This window comes from Capricornis sumatraensis, chromosome 2, assembly GCF_032405125.1.
Source record: "Capricornis sumatraensis isolate serow.1 chromosome 2, serow.2, whole genome shotgun sequence".
NCBI classification, from domain to species: domain Eukaryota; kingdom Metazoa; phylum Chordata; class Mammalia; order Artiodactyla; family Bovidae; genus Capricornis; species Capricornis sumatraensis.
The window spans coordinates 24177975-24199054 of record NC_091070.1 but is presented as its reverse complement, the minus strand read 5'-3'; the positions used below and the strand labels follow the sequence as shown (position 1 = coordinate 24199054).

The 21080-nt window shown below is 36.5% G+C and overlaps 1 protein-coding gene across 8 annotated transcripts in view; it reads left to right on the top strand.

Annotated features, from left to right (window-relative positions):
• The window catches only part of GPHN (gephyrin), a 546364-nt gene that overhangs the window by 225812 nt on the left and 299472 nt on the right, over positions 1-21080 (top strand). For all 8 annotated transcript variants that reach the window (XM_068965812.1, XM_068965810.1, XM_068965811.1 and 5 more), the window contains exon 4: positions 20228-20320. In XM_068965812.1, the coding sequence (XP_068821913.1) occupies positions 20228-20320 (93 nt within the window). The remainder of the gene's footprint in view (positions 1-20227; positions 20321-21080) is intronic.

The window sequence follows — 21080 nt, the reverse complement described above, 5'->3', positions numbered from 1 at the left end:
TCACACCCCCTATCAAGGGGATGGCCAGCACTCTCTGAGGAAAGATGTGACTGGCATCCATACCAAAAACCGCCCTTGCACCAGAAATACTGGACTCACACAGTCTACCCAAGGATGCTGCCACAGAAAGACACCTCTTCAAATCACAGTAGATAACTGCTTCTTCTAAATTCATAGACACAGAGAAAGTTAACTAAAATGAAAAATCAGAGGAACTAATCCCAGTTAAAATAACAAGAGAAATCTTCTAAAAGAATAAATGTTGAAATATCTCACCAGTCTACTAGATCCCAAGTTCAAAGCAGAGGTAATAAAAATACTAAAGAAATTAAGAACGATTACCAATAGAAATACAGATTACTATAACAAGGAACTAGACACTATAAAGAGGAACCAATCAAAATTATAAAGCTGAATTGCCAAGATAGAAACCATAGAAGCGATGAATAGCAGAATAAATAATGCGGAAGAATAAGTGATTCTGGAAGATAGAACAATAGAAATCACCCATTCAAAACAGCAGATAGAAGGACACATAAAGTGAAAACAACATGTGAAATCTATGGAATAATATGAAGTGTGCCACCCTACCCATAATAGGAGTTCCAGAAGGAGAAGGGGGAATTAAAAATGTATTTGAAGAAGATGGCTGAAAACCTCCCAAACCTGGAGAAGGGAACAGATGCTCAGGTACAGGACACAGAGGATGCCAAACAAGATGAATCCAAACACACCCACACTAAGACATATCAAAACTTAAAGAGAGGATTCTAAAGACAGCAGGAAAAAAAGAGTCATTTATAAGGGAACTCCCATAAAGCTATTAGTTGATTTTTTTTTTTTTTTTTGCAAAAGCTTTGCAGGCCAGAAGGGAGTGACTTGATATGTTCAAAGACCTGAAAGGGAAAAGTCTGAAACCTAGGATACACTACCCAGAAAGATTATCATTTACAATAGAAGAGAGAGAATTTCCCCGACAAGGAAAAATTAAAAGAATATAGCAATAATAAACTTACCCTAAAAGAAATATTGAATGGTCTTCTCTAAATAGAGAAAAAGCAAGAATCTATAGGAAAGGGGAAAATCACAATAGGAAAGGCAAATTTATAAAAAGAATTGAAGGTCACTTAAGTAACCTGGTACATAACAACAAACAATTCATTCAGAAATTGGGCAGGAAACTGAAACAGACAGTTCTCTGAAGAAGACATACAGATGCTTAACGGGCACAGGAAAAGATGCTCGACACTGGTTATTACAGAAATGCAGACAAAACCACAATGAGGTGTAACCTCCCATTGGTCAGAATGGTTACCATCAAAGTCTACAGATAATGAATGCTGGAGAGTGTGTGGAGACAAAGGAACCCTCATACACTGTTGGTAGGAATGTAAATGAGTGCACTCAACATGGAACACAGTATGAAGTTTCCTTAAAAAACTACAACTAGACCTACCATATAGTCCACCAATTCCACTGCTGGGTGTATTTCCAAAAAAGATGAAATTATAATTTGAATATCTATATGCACTCCAGTGTTTATAGCAGCACTATTTACAGTAGCCAAGGCATAGAAACCAGCCAAGTGTCCATCAAAAAACAGTTGATTTAAAAAGATGTGGGGTGTGTGTGTATATAAATATACACACACAATGAAATATTAATTAGCCATAAAAAATGGAATATTGCCATTTGCAGCAAAATGGATGGACCTAGAGAATACCATACTCAGATAGTAAGAGATAAAGAAATATTACATGATTTTACTTATATGTGGAATTTTAAAAATAATACTAAGGAATGAATATGTGTACAAAATAGGAATACACCCACAAACATAGAAAACAAACTTATGGTTACCACAGGAGAAAGTAAAGGAGAAAAGGGATAAATTACGAGTATGGTATTAATGGATAAAAACTATTAAGCATAAAATAGATAAGCAACAAAGATTTACTATATAGCACAAGGAACTATTTTCAAAATCTTATAATAATGTATAATGAAAAATAACCTGAAAAAAAATTGTTTAGTGGAATCACTTTGCTGTGTATCTGAAACTAACACAGTATTTAATAGTATTAACCTTCTTTAAAAAAATAAAAACAAGCAGAAACTGTTACAATCAACTTTCTTAGAACTCTATTTCACAAAATAGTCAAAGGTTTATAGAAACCAAGCAAATGCTGAATCAATAATTTTTGTTAGGGATGATGAAAAAGTTTTGGAGAGAGATGGCTGTGATAGTTGCACTGCATTGTGAATGACTTAATGCCACTGTGCCACTGAATTGTATAGTTTAAAATTGTTAAGATTCAGTTTTTCCTATATAAATATTTAACCATGGTAAAACAAATTTTGAAAAAAGTAGAATTATATATTAGTAATTTCCTACAGCATGTATGAGTCCTGAAAACAGTATGGTAAGTAAAAGAAGCCGGTCAAAAAAGACCACATATTATGTGATTCCAATTGTGTAAATTTCTAGAATAGAGACAGAAAGTAAATTGTGGTTGCTTGAGCCCTCCCAATCTGAGAAGTAGTGACTGCTAATGTTTACCAGGTTTCTTTTGGAGTTGGTAAATTGTAAAATTGCATTAAGGTAATGTTTGCACAACTTTGTGACGTTATTAGTAACCACTGAATTATATACTTTAAATGTATGACTTTATGATATGTAAACTAAATCTCGATAAAGCTCTTTAAAAAAAAAGATTATGAGTTCACACAAATACACAGTTTTTTAAGTAAGACTAATCCATTAGATGGGCTAAATGGTGAGACATGGAAAAGGACTGGTAAGTAATAATTTAATATAGATCTTCAGTTCAGTCCAGTCGCTCAGTCGTGTCCGACTCTTTGCGACTCCATGAATCACAGCACGGCAGGCCTCCCTGTCCATCACCAACTCCCAGAGTTCACTCAGACTCACGTCCATCGAGTCTGTGATGCTATCCAGCCATCTCATCCTCGGTCGTTCCCTTCTCCTCCTGTCCCCAATCCCTCCCAGCGTTAAAGTCTTCTCCAATGAGTCAACTCTTCACATGAGGTGGCCAAAGTACTGGAGTTTCAGCTTTAGCATCATTCCTTCCAAAGAAATCCCAGGGTTGATCTCCTTCAGAATGGACTGGTTGGATCTCCTTGCAGTTCAAGGGACTCTCAAGAGTCTTCTCCAACACCACAGTTCAAAAGCATCAATTCTTCAGCGCTCAGCCTTCTTCACAGTCCAACTCTCACATCCATACATGACCACAGGAAAAACCATAGCCTTGACTAGACGGACCTTAGTCAGCAAAGTAATGTCTCTGCTTTTGAATATGCTATCTAGGTTGGTCATAACTTTTCTTCCAAGGAGTAAGCGTCTTTTAATTTCATGGCTGCAGTCACCATCTGCAGTGATTTTGGAGCCCCCCAAAATAAAGTCTGACACTGTTTCCACTGTTTCCCCATCTATTTCCCATGGAATGATGGGACCGGATGCCATGATCTTCGTTTTCTGAATGTTGAGCTTTAAGCCAACTTTTTCACTCTCCTCTTTCACTTTCATCAAGAGGCTTTTGAGTTCCTCTTCACTTTGTGCCATAAGGGTGGTGTCATCTGCATATCTGAGGTTATTGATATTTCTCCCGGCAGTCTTGATTCCAGCTTGTGTTTCTTCCAGTCCAGCCTTTCTCATGATGTACTCTGCATAGAGTTAAATAAGCAGGGTGACAATATATAGCCTTGACGCACTCCTTTTCCTATTTGGAAGCAGTCTGTCGTTCATGTCCAGTTCTAACTGTTGCTTCCTGACCTGCATACAGATTTCTCAAGAGGCAGGTCAGGTGGTCTGTTATCCCCATCTCTTTCAGAATTTTCTACAGTTTATTGTGATCCACATAGTCAAAGGCTTTGGCATAGTCAATAAAGCAGAAATAGATGTTTTTCTGGACCTCTCTTGCTTTTTCCATGATCCAGCGGATGTTGGCCATTTGATCTCTGGTTCCTCTGCCTTTTCTAAAACCAGCTTGAACATCAGGAAGTTCACAGTTCACGTATTGCTGAAGCCTGGCTTGGAGAATTTTGAGCATTACTTTACTCGCGTGTGAGATGAGTGCAATTGTGCAGTAGTTTGAGCATTCTTTGGCATTGCCTTTCTTTGGGATTGGAATGAAAACTGACCTTTTCCAGTCCTGTGGCCACTGCTGAGTTTTCCAAATTTGCTGGCATATTGAGTGCACCACTTTCACAGCATCATCTTTCAGGATTTGAAATAGCTCTACTGGAATTCCGTCACTTCCACTAGCTTTGTTCGTAGTGGTGCTTTCTAAGGCCCACTTGACTTCACATTCCAGGATGTCTGGTTCTAGATGAGTGATCACACCATCGTGATTATCTGGTTATGAAGATCCTTTTTGTATAGTTCTGTGTATTCTTGCCACCTCTTCTTAATATCTTCTGCTTCTGTTAGGTCCATACCATTTCTGTCCTTTATCAAGCCCATCTTTGCATGAAATGTTCCCTTGGTATCTCTGATTTTCTTGAAGAGATCTCTAGTCTTTCCCATTCTGTTGTTTTCCTCTATTTCTTTGCATTGATCGCTGAAGAAGGCTTTCTTATCTCTTCTTGCTGTTCTTTGGAACGCTGCATTCAGATGCTTATATCTTTCCTTTTCTCCTTTGCTTTTCGCTTCTCTTCTTTTCACAGCTGTTTGTAAGGCCTCCCCAGGCAGCCATTTTGCTTTTTTGCATTTCTTTTCCATGGGGATGGTCTTGATCCCTGTCTCCTGTACAATGTCAGGAACCTCATTCCATAGTTCATCAGGCACTCTATCTATCAGATCTAGGCCCTTAAATCTATTTCTCACTTCCACTGTATATTCATAAGGAATTTGATTGAGGTCATACCTGAATGGTCTAGTGGTTTTCCCAGTTTTCTTCAATTTCAGTCTGAATTTGGTAATAAGGAGTTCATGATCTGAGCCGCAGTCAGCTCCTGGTCTTGTTTTTCTTGACTGTATAGTTTCTCCATCTTTTGCTGCAGAGAATATAATCAGTCTGATTTCGGTGTTGACCATCTGGTGATGTCCATGTGTAGAGTCTTCTCCTGTGTTGTTGGAAGAGGGTGTTTGCTATGACCAGTTCATTTTCTTGGCAAAACTCTATTAGTCTTTACCCTGCTTCATTCCATATTCCAAGGCCAAATTTGCCTGTTACTCCAGGTGTTTCTTGACTTCCTACTTTTGCATTCCAGTCCCCTGTAATGAAAAGGACATCTTTTCTGGGTGTTATTTCTAAAAGGTCTTGTAGATCTTCAGAGAACCGTTCAACTTCAGCGTTACTGGTTGGGGCATAGGCTTGGATTAGATCTTTAAGTGTGTATGATTAGTTTTACCATTCCTGGTCTTAATGTATTTGAAGCCGATCAGGATGTACTGGGATCAGGAAATAAGAAGATAGCCAAGAAATACTAAATTATATAATCTGGATGCATATTCATCTTTAAACTGTTTGCTAAGTCATATCATTACTGCCTGAATGTGTGAATATTCTGTGGCCTCCTCAAGCCATTATATTTAATTTTTTTGAGGTTGTGGATACCCTCTCTCTCCAGAAAATCCTCATAGGTATTTACTTTTAGATATGATATTATAAGGTGTAAATCATGAGCCATGGTAGGAACACGGAGCTTTCCGCTAATGAAATAGCCTGAATTGGATAAAAGAATCAGGAGTTTTTGAGTGAGTAAGTTGATATAAAGAAGTAGGCACAGAGAGAGGAATAATCTAAGGCAAGAAAAGAGCTCTGTGAAACCACAGTAAACATGCATAAAAAACTGGGAATCTAGAGACCAGTGTTTTATTACTGCCATCTGTCACTACTAATTGAACAAATCTTTCTGGAGAACAGTGAAATCCATTGGTAAAGCATATGAATAGAGGATAATAAATGGGAAAAGTACAAATAATGATAGGAAAAATAAAACCATATTTGAATAAACAACTATTTGCCTTCTTAACATCCCAACTGTTCATTCTAATATTATTTGCCATTGCTTCATTGAAGTATGGAAGGTATACTTTTTAGAAAAAAATACAAAATGTATAGAACACATATAATAAAAACTATAGAGGTTTTAATTAATAATTCAAAGACTAGCTTCTCTGAAGCAAGCGTTTATATTGACGGTTTTCCACTGAGATCTGACAGTCTTAAGGCTGAACGTCAAAGATGATGCCATCATCCCCTTTTCTCTTAGAACTTGTAATATCTTTAATATGTAAACAAATCCATACATATATAGTTATTCCAAGTGTTCAGTCTTGAAAACAGCATGTTTCAATATTTCTGTTGCCTACATTGATTGTGGAATTAGAATCTTATTAAACTTTGATCATTATCAGGCTAATCATATAAATTTCTCTTAGAACTGATGTGCTATCTATAAAATAAGATAAATATTCTTGCCATTATCTCATGGAATAAACAGATTTTTTTCCTTACCCTGCTTAGTTCTTTAGTCATGGGCTGCAATATAGCTACTAGGTAGGTGACTGGAATGCAAAAGTAGGAAATCAGGAGATACCTGGAGTAACAAGCAAGTTTGGCTTTGGAGTACAAAATGAAGCAGGTACAGGCTAAGAGACTTTTGCCAAGAGAACGCACTGGTCATAGCAAACACCCTCTTCCAACAACACAAGAGAAGACTCTACACATAGACATCACCAGATGGTCAATACTGAAATCAGATTGATTATATTCTTTGCAGCCGAACATGGAGAAGCTCTATATGTCAGCAAAAGCAAGACTGGGAACTGACTGTGGCTCAGATCATGAACTCCCTGTTGCCAAATTCAGACTTAAATTGAAGAAAGTAGGGAAAACCACTGGTCATTCAGATATGACCTAAATCAAATCCCTATGATTACATAGTGAAAGTGAGAAATAGATTCAAAGGATTAGATCTGATGGACAGAGTGCCTGATGAATTATGGACAGAGGTTCATGACATTGTACAAGAGGCCATGATCAAAACCATCCCCAAGCAAAAGAAATGCAAAAAGACAAAATGGTTGTTTCTGAGGAGGCCTTGCAAATAGCTGAGAAAAAAAGAGAAGTGGAAGACAAAGAGAAAAGAAAAGATATCCATCTGAATGCAAATTCTAAAGAATAGCAAGGAGAGAAAAGAAAGCCTTCCTAAGTGATCAATGCAAAGAAATAGAGGAAAACAATAGAATGGGAAAGACTAGAGATTGCTTTAAGAAAATTAGAGATACCAAGGGAACATTTCATACAAAGATGGGTACAGTAAAGGACAGAAATGGTATGGACCTAACAGAAGCAGAGGATACTAAGAAGAAGTGGCAAGAATATACAGAAGAACTATACATAAAAGATGGTAATGACTTAGATAACCACGATGGTGTGATCACTTACGTACAGCCTGGAGTGTGAAGTGAAGTGGGCCTTAAGAAGCATCACTATGAACAAAGCTGGTGGAGGTGATGGGATTCCAACTGAGCTATTTAAAATCCTGAAAGATGATGCTGTGAAAGTGCTGCACCCAATATGCCATCAAATTTGGAAAGCTCAGCAATGGCCACAGGACTGGAAAAGGTCAGTTTTCATTCCAATCCCAAAGAAGGGCAATGTTAAAGAATATCCAAACTACTGCATAATTGCACTCATTTCACATGCTAGCAAAGTAATGCTGAAAATTCTCCAAGCTGGACAAGAAGCATGTATGAACTAAGAACTTCCAGATGTTCAAGCTGAATTTAGAAAAGGCAGAGGAACCAGAGATCAAATGGCCAATATCTGTTGGATCATAGAAAAAGCAAGAGAATTCCAGACCATCTACTTCTCCTTCATTGACTACACTAAAGCCTTTGACTGGGTGGATCACAACGAACTGGAAAATTCTTCAAGAGATGGGAACATCATACCACCTTACCTGCCTCTTGTGAAACCTGTATACAGGTCAAGAGCAACAGTTAGAACCGGACATGGAATAACGGGCTGGTTCAAAATTGGGAAAAGAGTACATCAAGGCTGTATATTGTTATCCTGCTTATTTAACTTCTTTGCAGAGTACATCTTGTGAAATGCCAGCTGAATGAAGCACAAGCTGGAATCAAAATTGCCGGTTGAAATATCAATTACCTCAGATATGCAGGTAACCCTTACGGCAGAAAGCAAAGAGGAACTAAAGAGCCTCTTGATGAAAGTGAAAGAGAAGAGTGAAAAAGCTGGCTTAAAACTCAACATTCAAAAAACTAACATCATGGCATCTGGTCCCGTTACTTCATGGCAAATGGATAGGGAAACAATGGAAACAGTGAGAGACTTTATTTTCTTGAACTCCAAAATCCCTGCAGATGGTGACTGCAGCCATGAAATTAAAAGACGCTTACTCCTTGGAAGAAAAGTTATGACCAACTTAACATATTAAAAAGCGGAGATATTACTTTGCCAACAAAGGTCCATCTATTCAAAGCTATGGTTTTTCCAGTAGTCATGTATAGATGTGAGAGCTGGACCATAAAGAAGGCTGAGCGCTGAAGAACTGATGCTTTTAAACTGTGGTGTTGGAGAAGACTCTTGAGAGTCCATTGAACTGCAAGGAGATCAAACCAGTCAGTTCTAAAGGAAATCAGTCTGAATATTTATTGGAAGGACTGATGCTGAAGGTGAAGCTACAATAATTTGGCCACCTGATGTGAAGACTAACTCATTAGAAAAGACCCTGATTCTGGGAAATTTTGAAGGCAGGAGAAGGGACGACAGAGGATGAGATGGCATCACTGACTCAATGGACACGAGTTTGAGCAGGCGTCTGAAGATAATGAAGCACAGGAAAAGCTTAGCATGCTGCAGTCCATGGGGTCACAAAGAGTCAGACATGACCGAGCAACTGAACAGTAACAAGATGTATCTATAGTATTAATAGAAAAGGAATGATAGTATCAGTAACCCACACACACAGACACAAATTGAGCAAAACTCCAGTACTATAGCTGCGTGTTCTACAGGTGAATGTTGTTTCTCAGTCGTTTTTAATAACTTTGGGGACCCAGTACACTAATATGATATATGGTCCTCTTTCCTGTTTTCAAAGCCATTTTAGTTTTGATTGAAATATACTGAATACTGAATATTGAATTTCTCTCAGTCTGTTGGTTTTGTTTTGACACCGGGCAGAGTAATCCTAGAATCAATCCTAAGAGAAATTTTGAGGGAGACTTTTGTGGTTTGTTTTCTATACTTCAGCCATTCTCTTCTCCTAGGTAGCAAATATTTGACTGATTGGAGAAAGCCTGTAATTGCATTTCTTATATTAGGTTGATTCCTAAGGATTCCTATTGAACTCATCTTGAGATAATATGTTTGATTTACTATTATTTAGTTTTAATTATTTCATTGTCCTTTCTGAGGTCCAGTCAGTCTTAGGAAAAGCTTCCCATTGGCAGAATCACCTGCCATTTATTCAGGTCGCCTATTAAGATCAATGAAGAGTACAAATATGCATAAGATATGGCTCTGAAACTCAGTTAAGGCCTTAGGGAAAATAGGAGAAACAGGTCAAAAGACCTCTGTCTTAAATCCACTTAGGTCCATAAATCATTTGATTATTCTCTTTTACTATTTATCTTCCTTTTAAAAAATGTCATTTCCAATGTTTGACCTATAAGAGTTCGTTCTAAAAAGATTACCATGAACCCTGAACTCTACTTAGATCTTCTAAGGTGATTAATGTTGTGGAAAAACTCCATACATAGACAGTGTAACTCTGACAAAAATAATACCGTTGAAAAATAACAAAAAATAATCACTTATTCAGTCCCTACTATGCCAAGTGCTTAACTTGCATCAGTGTGATTCCGTCTTTAGGAGCAAATACTTGCTATTCTCTGAAACAATTCAGGTTACTAATTTCTCATCATAATACAGTGTTCTGCACTATTGTGATAATTGCAGAATGTGGACCCAGGTTACATTCATTCAGAACAGTACACTGGAGATACCCAAGCACAAATTAATTAGACTTGAATTTTTGGCACATGATGCAGTTGCATCTTCTCATTTATATTTCTTTCATCAGTGAGAGGTTTAATATACTATTACTCGTTAAAGTTGGGGAAAAATCATGTTGATAAAAGACATTTAATAAAGTGCAAGAAAATGATATTCACAAATAATAGTAAGCTGGTTTCCATAGCAATTTAATACAGTCACTACAATATCTTACATTAATATCAACAGTGGTTAGAACTGTAATCATTTGCATTCTTTAACATGTCTTTATATGTAGTACATACAGTATTTGTTGAAAACAATAGTATTTGGTATCTAAATGAATAGAAATAAACTGAAATTGGTCCAGGAGTTAAGAATTAGATCACTTGAATAAAACAACAGCCCTCACTTTCTTGTGAGCCAAAGATACAATTAGCCTGAAATGGCACCTGGGTTGACTTTTTTGTGGGTGTATGAAAAGAACAAGTTATAATTTAAAATACAACAAAATATTAGTTTTCATTTTTATGCAAATGAAAAATAGGAATGTATGAAAAATAATGGATGAATACTCCTTGGATAAAGTCACCTGCTTGCTTTTTATCTTTACACCCCCCCACCCAAGTATCCCAGGCACTTATACTTCTCATTTTAATCACTTGCTGTGCTGTTGCTATTGTTTGCATTTACTTTTTAAAGAACTTCGTGAAAGCTTCAGCTGTATTAACAGATATTTAGAAAGTATGTTATTTTCTTCAATGAAGACAAGTTACTTACAAAAGGTTTTAGGGAAATATATTTTAGAATATTAACTTTAAAATGGTTTGAAGTAGATGACAAAGCCAAAAACAACCAGAGAAAGAGATATTAAGTCCAGATAATACACTTCATGGGAAATAGATGGGGAAACAGTGGAAACAGTGTCAGACTTTATTTTGGGGGGCTCCAAAATCACTGCAGATGGTGACTGCAGCCATGAAATTAAAAGACGCTTACTCCTTGGAAGAAAAGTTATGACCAACCTAGATAGCATATTCAAAGCAGAGACATTACTTTGCTGACTAAAGTCTGTCTAGTCAAGGCTATGGTTTTTCCTGTGGTCATGTATGGAAGTGAGAGTTGGGCTGTGAAGAAGGCTGAGCGCCGAAGAATTGATGCGTTTGAACTGTGGTGTTGGAGAAGACTCTTGAGAGTCCCTTGGACTGCAAGGAGATCCAACCAGTCCATTCTGAAGGAGATCAACCGTGGGATTTCTTTGGAAGGAATGATGCTAAAGCTGAAACTCCAGTACTTTGGCCACCTCATGAGAAGAGTTGACTCATTGGAAAAGACTCTGATGCTGGGAGGGATTGGGGGCAGGAGGAGAACGGGACGACCGAGGATGAGATGGCTGGATGGCATCATGGACTCGATGGACGTGAGTCTGAGTGAACTCCGGGAGATGGTGATGGACAGGGAGGCCTGGCGTGCTGTGATTCATGGGGTCGCAAAGAGTCGGACACGACTGAGCAACTGAACTGAATACGTACATACAGATAAGAAGATACTGTGTGTGTTAGTCACTCAATAGTGTCTGACTCTTTGCAACCCCATGGATTGTAGCTTGCCAGGCTCCTTTGTCCATAGAATTCTCCAGGCAAGAATACTGGAGTGTTCCTCCTGACATAGGATCAAACCCAGCTCTCCCGCATTGCAGGCAGATTCTTTACCATCTGAGCCACCAGGGATGGTGATACTAAAATATACATAATGGGAGAATTGGCTTGGAAAAATAAATGAGAAGTTAAAGTAATTCAGAAAGCAATTTGCTGAAAAAAACATGAAAGAATATCTTAGGAAAAATTTCCTGCAGTATTAAGACATGCTTAAGATACTTGGATAATTAAAATTGTTCACATTAAGCTCTTTGGTAATGGAAATGATACTGTGTCACTTATATAAACTAGTAACTGCATACCTTAAAAAGAATCTAGGAAACAAAATTTTAAACCATTTAAAATGTTTCTATTTGAAGAGTTTTAGTGGGTTTTGAACCCATTTGTTAATATTTTAAAAGTAATATCTTCCAATTACTTTGTAGAAAGAACTAATATCTTAAAAGGTAGAAACGTATTAATCCCATTTCAAAAATGCAATGCATGTTTGATGGATGAGATTGAAAATAAATGTTGTGTAATGATTTAGTAAGTGCTTCTTCTGTTTCCCTCTACTTATCTTTTAAAATGATATTTTACTTTTTAATTATTATATCACAAAATATCAAATCAAGATTTTCTAATTTTCTAAAATAGTGAATATTTAAGCACATTGCTTTCACAAAAAATTAGTGAGAAGAATATTTTGCACATTTAATTAGTTCAGTAAAATGAAAAAAATTAAAATATTGTATCATCTTTATCTCATTTTTAAAAATTTCTATTTAAGTGTGATATGCTAAATGCTTTCATCCAGTAATATGAAAATAACATTCAGCAATTGTTTACTGATGGAGATGCATGATCAAACTTTCGAAGATCAATCTCAGAGATGAGACATTTGAACATGTAAGTTTTAGTAAACTATGAAAAGTACTTTCCAAAGGAGTGAGTAGGAACACATGTGGGGAACAGATTGCCTGGAGGAATTAGAGGAGACTTTACTGAAATGACCCTAAAACTGTGTCTCATTATGCACAGATAGGAATTTTTTAGTTGGTTCTTTCATAGCTATTTAATAAACTGAAGAAAAATATGACATTTCTGAAATGTTTTATATTGGTGAAGTCTGCTTAATTCAGTGATTCATGTTTCCATCAATAAATGTAGAGAAAAGAAGAAAATCTATTATCTTAGATTTAGATCTAGTTAAGTATGCAACTTCAGGTGGATGTAGAGAATGGTGGCTTGTCAAACGTGTTTCCTCTTCTCTCTATTACTGTCCCACTTTTCTCTTTACTGGGAGTTTTGCTCTTGGGCAAGAGAGAAATATTTCAAAACTTTTGTGGAGTGATGTTTTCATCCTAGTAATGAAGAAAATGTTATATATTTTAAAATACATAATACTGTGAAAAAGTTTTCTTAACATGGACATCCCTCTTTCATAGCACTCACCTTGATAAAGTGATGTACATTGTATTAATTAGTTCATACTTCTGGGCTCCTTGATATTAAGGACATTTGTTATGCCCCCTTTTTGCCCCATACCTACATTTTCCTGGCCTATGCTAGGCATTGGATTGTTTCTCAAAGTGAATGATTAACTGATACAGTCACTTTCTTGAGACTTTATGCCAATTTATTTATATGTAATTCATGTCAAGTCCACTTTCAAAGCTATGTGGAAGTTTATTATAAAGGGTGTATAAACTTTTATGATTAGTAAGATATAAATTGGAAATAGCCAGAGAAAGAGAAGGATGCAAAGATGCTAATTATTAAAGTAGTAAGTTTATTGTTACATTAAAACCACCACAAAATCTTGTGACTTAGGACAACAGTGACTTATTAATTCTAATGCATCTGTATTTGCCTGGCTCATGTAGTATATCATCTTCTCTTACCTGGAATCACTCATATGGCTGAAATAACTAATCAGCTCAGCTGTGGCTATAGAATCTAAGATGGTCTCACTTAGGTTTCTAGGTCCTTACTGCTCTCTGTTCTGCTAGGCCTTTCTCTCCACAATATCTCTGACCTTTCCATTATTTAGCCTGGACTTCTGGTCATGGTAATAGAAATTTACCAAAGAGTGAAGGTAGAAACTGTGAAGTCCTTTTAGATATCGGGCTTCAGAACTCACACATCATGACTTCTGCCCCATTCTGTTGACCAAAGTCACAAGTCCAGCCGAGATGCAAACCTCGGAGAAATAGATTCCACCTCTTAATAGGAGGACCTATAAAGAATATATGGTCATATTTAGTCTTTCACAATAGCATATGAATTGTTGTTGAGTATAAAATTGGTTTCTGCACTGGCTAAAAGTGAAAGTGTTAGGTGCTCAGTCATGTCTGACTTTTTGTGACCCCATGGACAGTAGCCCACTAGGCTCCTCTGTCCATGAAATTTCCCAGGCAGGATTACTGGAGTGGAGGCCATTTCCTACTCCAAGGGATCTTCCCAATCCAGGGATCTAACCCTGGTCTTCTGAATAACTCTGGAGTGTTTAAATGTAATGATTAGCATTACATTTTTTGTAATGCTATCATCTGAGCTACCAGGGAAGACCTGAAATAGTTAAAAATGAGGGGAAAATGAGATAATAAGATACTAGCTATCAGAATGATGAACTAATACCAGGAGAGTCCATTTTTATCCCAATTTTATTGAGATATAGTTGACATACAGCACTGTATAAATTTAAAGTGTACAGCATAATAATATGACACATATTTATCATGAAATTACCACAGTAAGTTTAGTGAATAGATACATTAAAGAAATAGGGAAAAATTTGCCTTGTGATAAGAAATCTTATGATTTACAGCTTTCATATATAATGTATAGCAGTGTTTGTTATAGTTATGTTATGCATTTTATCCCTAGTATTTATTTTATGCCTAGAAACTTGTATCTTTTGACCACTTTCATCCAGTTCCCCTTTTAACCACCTCCTGCCTCTGTTAACCATGAATCTGATCTCTTTTTCTTTAAGTTTGTTTGATGTTGATGTATAATTGACCTATAATTCTATGTTAGTTCCTGATACACAACAGAATATTCAATTTTTAAAATCTGTTTAATTTTTTAAAATACATGCAAATTATGAAGGATTCTAAAAATGCAAAAAATTAAAGTGGGCGTAAAAAATAAAATGCACTTCAAAATTCTAATTACCCAGAAATAACCATTAAGATTAATTATAAAAAACCTGAAATCTTTCTATGCCTGTATTATAGATAGAAGAATGGATGGATGAGTGCTTAATTGAGTAAAAGATATAGCTATATGAATTTATAATAATTCTCTAAAGCTAATACAAAATAGCATTTTATTTCATTTAAATAGAGGCAAAAGAAAGTGTATTGAAAAGGCATATTACTAGAGATATTATTTGCTAAACCGAGATCTCTAAAGTTAAAAAATAAATAAGAAAATCATTAATAGCTTACAGTCTTGGTTTTAACTTTTTAAACCTTAGACAAAGTTGAAAGATAAGGATGTTAGCACTGTTATATTTCCTTTTAACTACCTTCTGCTGCTGCTGCTGCTGCTGCTGCGTCACTTCAGTTGTGTCTGACTCTGTGTGACCCCATAGACGGCAGCCCACCAGGCTCCCCCGTCCCTGGGATTCTTCAGGCAAGAACACTGGAGTGGGTTGCCATTTCCTTCTACATGCCTTCAAATTTCTATTTATTATATGGTTACCAAAAAAAAAAAAACCTTCTTGAACACACCCAGTCCTCAATATGAGCTTATTTCATAAACCATTGCTATGACAAACCTAGAGACTATATCAGATCTGGACAGACTTGCACAAAGCAAAACAGAGGAAGTGAGGAACCAGAGACTACATACCATCTCTGTTGGAATTGCCTTTTTTTCTCTGTGAGATTTTATTAAATGTCCAGTAATAGAGTTTTTGTACCTAAATAAGTGTTTAACTTACTATTATGTGAGGATATCATTAGGTTTCATACCATCCATGGGGTTTTCCAGGCAAGGATACTAGAGTCGGTTGCCATTTCCTTCTCCATTGGACCATGTTTTGTCAGAACTCTTCATTATTACCGTCTGTCTTGGGTGACCCTTCGTGGTATGGCTCATAGCTTCATTGAGTTATGCAAGCCCATTTGCCACAACAAAGCTGTGATCCATGAAGGGGCATGAAACACCAGAGCATTTGACTGTGTGGATCACTGTGGAAAATTCTTAAAGAGAGAGTACCAGACAACCCTACCTGTCTCCTGAGAAACCTGCATGTGGGTCAAAAAGCAACAGTTAGAACCAGACATGAAGAAATGGACTGGTTCAAAATTGGGAAAGGAATGCAACAAGGATTTATATTTTCACCTTGCTGTTTAGCTTATATGAAGAGTATATCATGTAAAATGCCAGGCTGAATGAATCACAAGCTGGAATCAAGATTGCTGGGAGAAATATCAACAAACTCATATATGCAGATAATATCACTCTAATGGCTGAATGTGAAGAGAAACTAAAGAGCCTCTTGATGAGGGTGAAGGAGGAGAGCGAACAAGCTGGCTTGAAGCTCAGTATTCAAAAAACTAAGATCATGGCATCTGGTCCCATCACTTTATTGCAAATAGAAGAGGAAAAAAATGGAAGCAGTGACAGTTGCTCCCAAATCACTGTGTACAGTGGACAGTGACTGCAGCCATGAAATTAAAAGATGCTTCCTCCTTGGAAGAAAAGCTATGACAAACCTAGAAGTGTATTATAAAGCAGAGACATCATTTTTTCAACAAAGGTCTGTATAGACAAAGCTGTGGTTTTTCCAGTAATCATGTAAGGAGTAAGTTGGTCTATAATGAAGACTGAGTGCCAAAGAATTGATGCTTTTGAATTGTGGTGCTGGAGAAGACTCTTGAGAATCCTGTGGACTACAATTGTGGTGTTGGAGAAGACTCTTGAGAGCCCTGTGGACTACAAGGAGATCAAACCAGTCAGTCCTTAAGGAAATCAACCCTGAATATTCACTGGAAGGACTGATGCTAAAGCCAACACTGCAATACTTTAGCCATCTGATGTGAAGAGCTGGCTATTGGAAATGACCCTGATGTTGGGAAAGATTGGAAAGTGAAAGTGAAAGTTGCTCAGTCATGTCTGACTCTTTGCAACCCATGGACTATGGAATTCTCCAGGCTAGAATACTGGAGTGGGCATCCTTTCCCTTCTCCAGGGAATATTCTTTACCAGTGAGCCACTAGGGAAGCCGATGTTGGGAAAGAATGGAGAAAGAAGGAAAACAGGGTGGCAGAGGATGAGAGGGTTAGATGGTATTACCGAATCAGTGGACATGAATTTGAGCAAATTGCAGAAGAGTGGAGAACAGAGGAGCCTGCATGCTACGGTTCATGGAGTCACAAAAAGCTGGACACCACTTAGTGACTGAACAATAGATTTCTCAGATTCAGATTAGTCCCCTGATTCAGTGTGCATTTGTTCCTGGAACATTCAAACTGATCACAGAGATTTCATGGCTCATTTCATTTGTTTCTCTCAGCAGCTGCTTTTAAGATGAAAAAAAAATCATTTCTTTCAATTTACATCTCTCTTGATTTGAAGTTACTAGTGAGAATTTTTATGATTTTGATCGCCATTATGACTTTTGGGAGCACGAGTAGAATTAGGAGTCTCAGCCTGTCTGTCTCAAACACATTTTATTTCTGTCATTAACTACAACTTTTGAGATTTATAACATAGAGCTATATGTTTTTTCCCATGTGATCATTGCTGGTGGAAGTTTTTTTCCCTCTAGTTTTTACTCTTTTTGTTTATTCTTGTTAGATATGGAGAGGCAGAAATTCTTTGATGCAGCTTGATTCTACTATGCTAACCTGTAAGTTCAAGGCAGTAAGTTTTTAAAGAAACACCTTTCACGTAATGGAAAATAATAATTAAAAATAGAAAATGCCTTCAGCTTTAATTTTGCAGCAGCTGCAGAGGAATTTTTCATAATGATGGTTAATGTAGAAATCCTCAATGACTTTCTACCTGGTAGTAGCCAAATATTAAAGTATATTTCAAAATTAAAGATATCTTTTAGGTGCAGAGAAAAATGTGATGAGATAAATCTTCCAGGTGATCTAACGTGATAGAAGAAAAGATTCACGATATTCTGAGTGGTACATGGTTAGAAAGCATGGTTTAGTCCAGTTTAATGTGCAAATAGCATTTTGAGGAGTATTTCTAAAAATGTAGATCTTAAATCAGTAGGTCTTGGATGGGACCTGCGATTCTGTATTTCTAGCAAGCTCTCAGTGAAACAGGTGATACTTTTAGTAGCACAATTCTTCACAACTGCAGACTCGGAGCAACTCTAACTGTACCCTTTAGGCCAGGGATTATAGCTTATTCATCTTTGCAAACCTGTTATCTAATGAAGTGCCTGAATAAAAGTATGCCCTGAAATATTCTCTTGTTAAATAAATGAATTGATATGTTAAATAAATAAATCACTACTAGATGCCTGGAATATTCATATTTTCTGTTAATGATTGACAAGGAATCCTTCTGTTTTGGAGACCAGTTGCATGAATGATAAGATTGCTGCTGCTGCTAAGTCGCTTCAGTCATGGCCCACTTTGTGCAACCCCATAGACGGCAGCCCACCAGACTCCTCCGTCCCTGGGATTCTCCAGGCAAGAACACTGGAGTGCGTTGCCATTTCCTTCTCCAATGCATGAAAGTGAAAAGTGATAGTGAAGTTGCTCAGTCGTGTCTGACTCTTTGTGACCCATGGACTGTATCCTACCAGGCTCCTCCATACATGAGATTTTCCAGGCAAGAGTACTGGAGTGCTAGTTTCTCTTAAAAAGTCAAAAGTCCTAATAAAATTTTTGTTTAGTTGAAACTGTTGTACATCACACAGCTACTCTGGACAACAAGATATTGCTTTTCAAATACTTGAACATATTCTTAACTGGTTCTCAATTTTGGTTGTACACTGGAATGATGGGTATTTTTGCTTTTCTCATTCTTAAATAAACACTTTGATTTATGAACTTACCACATAATCACCTTTATTACAATAACCATTGATAATTTGTGTGTGAGCTTTCCTCAGAACAAAATTATAACTATATCAGGAGTGTGAGTGAGAATAGGAAAAAAATCATTTAAAAATCTTGAATTGTCCTTCTGAATAATTATGCTGCATTTTGGGTTACCAATGAATTTGAGAACTGGGAACACGTATTTTACATATAAGTATCAGCCTTACTTATTTACTTTTGTATATGTATGTATGTATATATACACACATATGTGTATGTATATCAGCCTGTTAAGGCTTCCCTGGTGGCTCAGACAGTAAAGAATCTGCCTGCAATGCAAGAAACTCAGCTTTGATCCCTGAGTCAGGAAGATTCCCTGGAGAAGAGAATGGCTACCCACTCCAGTATTCTTGCCTGGAGAATTCCATGGACAGAGGTACCTGGGGGCTGCAGTCCATGAGGTTGCAGAGTCGGACACGACTGAGTGTCTAACACTTTATCAGCCTGTTACTGATGTTTCACATCTGATTATCAACACATAAATGATATAATTGTATTATTAAATTTTGGAACTGGATTGTATAAAGGAAATGAAACAGTAAAATACCAAAGCAAGTATTTAATTACAATTTAAATGAACAGTTCATAGTTAAAATGTAGGATGGATGAATAGAACTAGCAATAGAAAGAGAGATCCTCTATAGCAGAAATCCTTGTCCTGTTCTTTACAAAATTAACCAGGTAACTTTGAGTAAATTATTTAACTACATTGCACCTCACTTGTCTTGTCTGTAAATTGAAAAGGCAAATCTACCAAGGTCTCTACCAACTGCACAATTTTGTGGTATGTAACTCTAATCTCAACTAAGTGTCATAGTGTTGGTGTGGGGAAAAAAGTAACTTTAAGCAATCATTTATTCCTACACCTTTCCTTTAGGGCAACTATGTAAAATAAATTCTCAAGAATGTAAAACTTTCTTAAACAACTTGAAACTAGCCAAAAGAAAAAAAAAATATTGAGTCAATCACAGGCAGAATATAGAGGAACATGTCTTGATGGCCCAACAGATCTAAGTTTAAATTCTAAATATTTCCCCTTCAAGTTTGTGAGCCCATGAGCAAGTACATTTCTTGATCTCTCTGGGTCCATTAACTAAAAAAAAAAAAAATGAATGAGTCTGTTTCCTTAAATGTAAAATTTAAGTATGAATATTTGCCTGACAGGATTGCTATACTTATTAAATAGTGAGATCATTTAATTAACACACAGTGCTCAATTTTTTTAACCCAAATATATTTTGAATGACTGAAAATATCTCCAGATATCCTATTTAAAGGTATAATGAGCATTAATTAAAACATATTTATGCTGTTCACGGAGTTTCATTTACTTTCAAGAATTCAATGATTGCATCTTCATTTTCTATGATCAATAAAATAAATACCCCAAACCTCAGATTTTTCTCATGAGTGTTGAATCTGTTTCCTCACTGAATACAAAGTATTCCAGTATGTGGATGTTTTGAGTAGGCAAGCAAACCCTTCTGCATGTGACAATATTATCGTTTTCTTTCAGGAAACCCTGATAGATTGGTGTGATGAAAAGGAACTTAATTTGATATTAACAACTGGAGGAACAGGGTTTGCACCACGAGATGTCACTCCAGAGGTGAGATAGTATATACTTTTCTGATATTCAAGAAGTAGACTATTCATGTGATTTTCAATCCTTTTAATTTTTTTGTATGATTTTTGTAATTTTGCTAGACAGAAACGACATCTGTGGTTCTAAGAATGGGAACATTTTGCAGTGGTTGAATATTTACATTTTTTTAAAAAAGTTTCTTGACTTCTTTTCTTTGACTTAAACTAGATATTATCTAAAATGAGGAAGGTTGAATTGGTCCAGAAGGTAATCTTGCATTTGCTCAATGGTCTGTGGTGTCGGCTGAATTTGAGGCATATATTGCCAAAGGAAGTGATAGCAGAACTCTGACTCAGCATGGCATCTGGTCTGATGTGCTGTGTTAATGTAATTCAAAATGTATTTGATTCCTTTTTTCTTTAGATACCCTTGTCATTGGTCTCAAGTAGAATGACTCCAATAGCATATTTAGACCAATTTTATAGTATTTGATGAAAAAGTTATATATTACATAATTTTAAATGTGAATTTAAATGCAGAATTTAATAAGCCAAGAAGCAAAATTAGTATCTAGACTATGCCTTAAGAATCACCTTCAACCTTGCACAGGAAAAAAAAAAGGGAAAGAATGAAGAATAGACAGCGCTAAGTGATACAAGGGGAAAAGTCTTTCTCTGTTTTTAAAGCAGCCATAAACTTCAGCTGTAACTTTAGTGTCATATGCAGACTTATGTTCATACTTAGACATTGTTTCACTCACTTTTCAAAAACTGTTTCTTGGCTC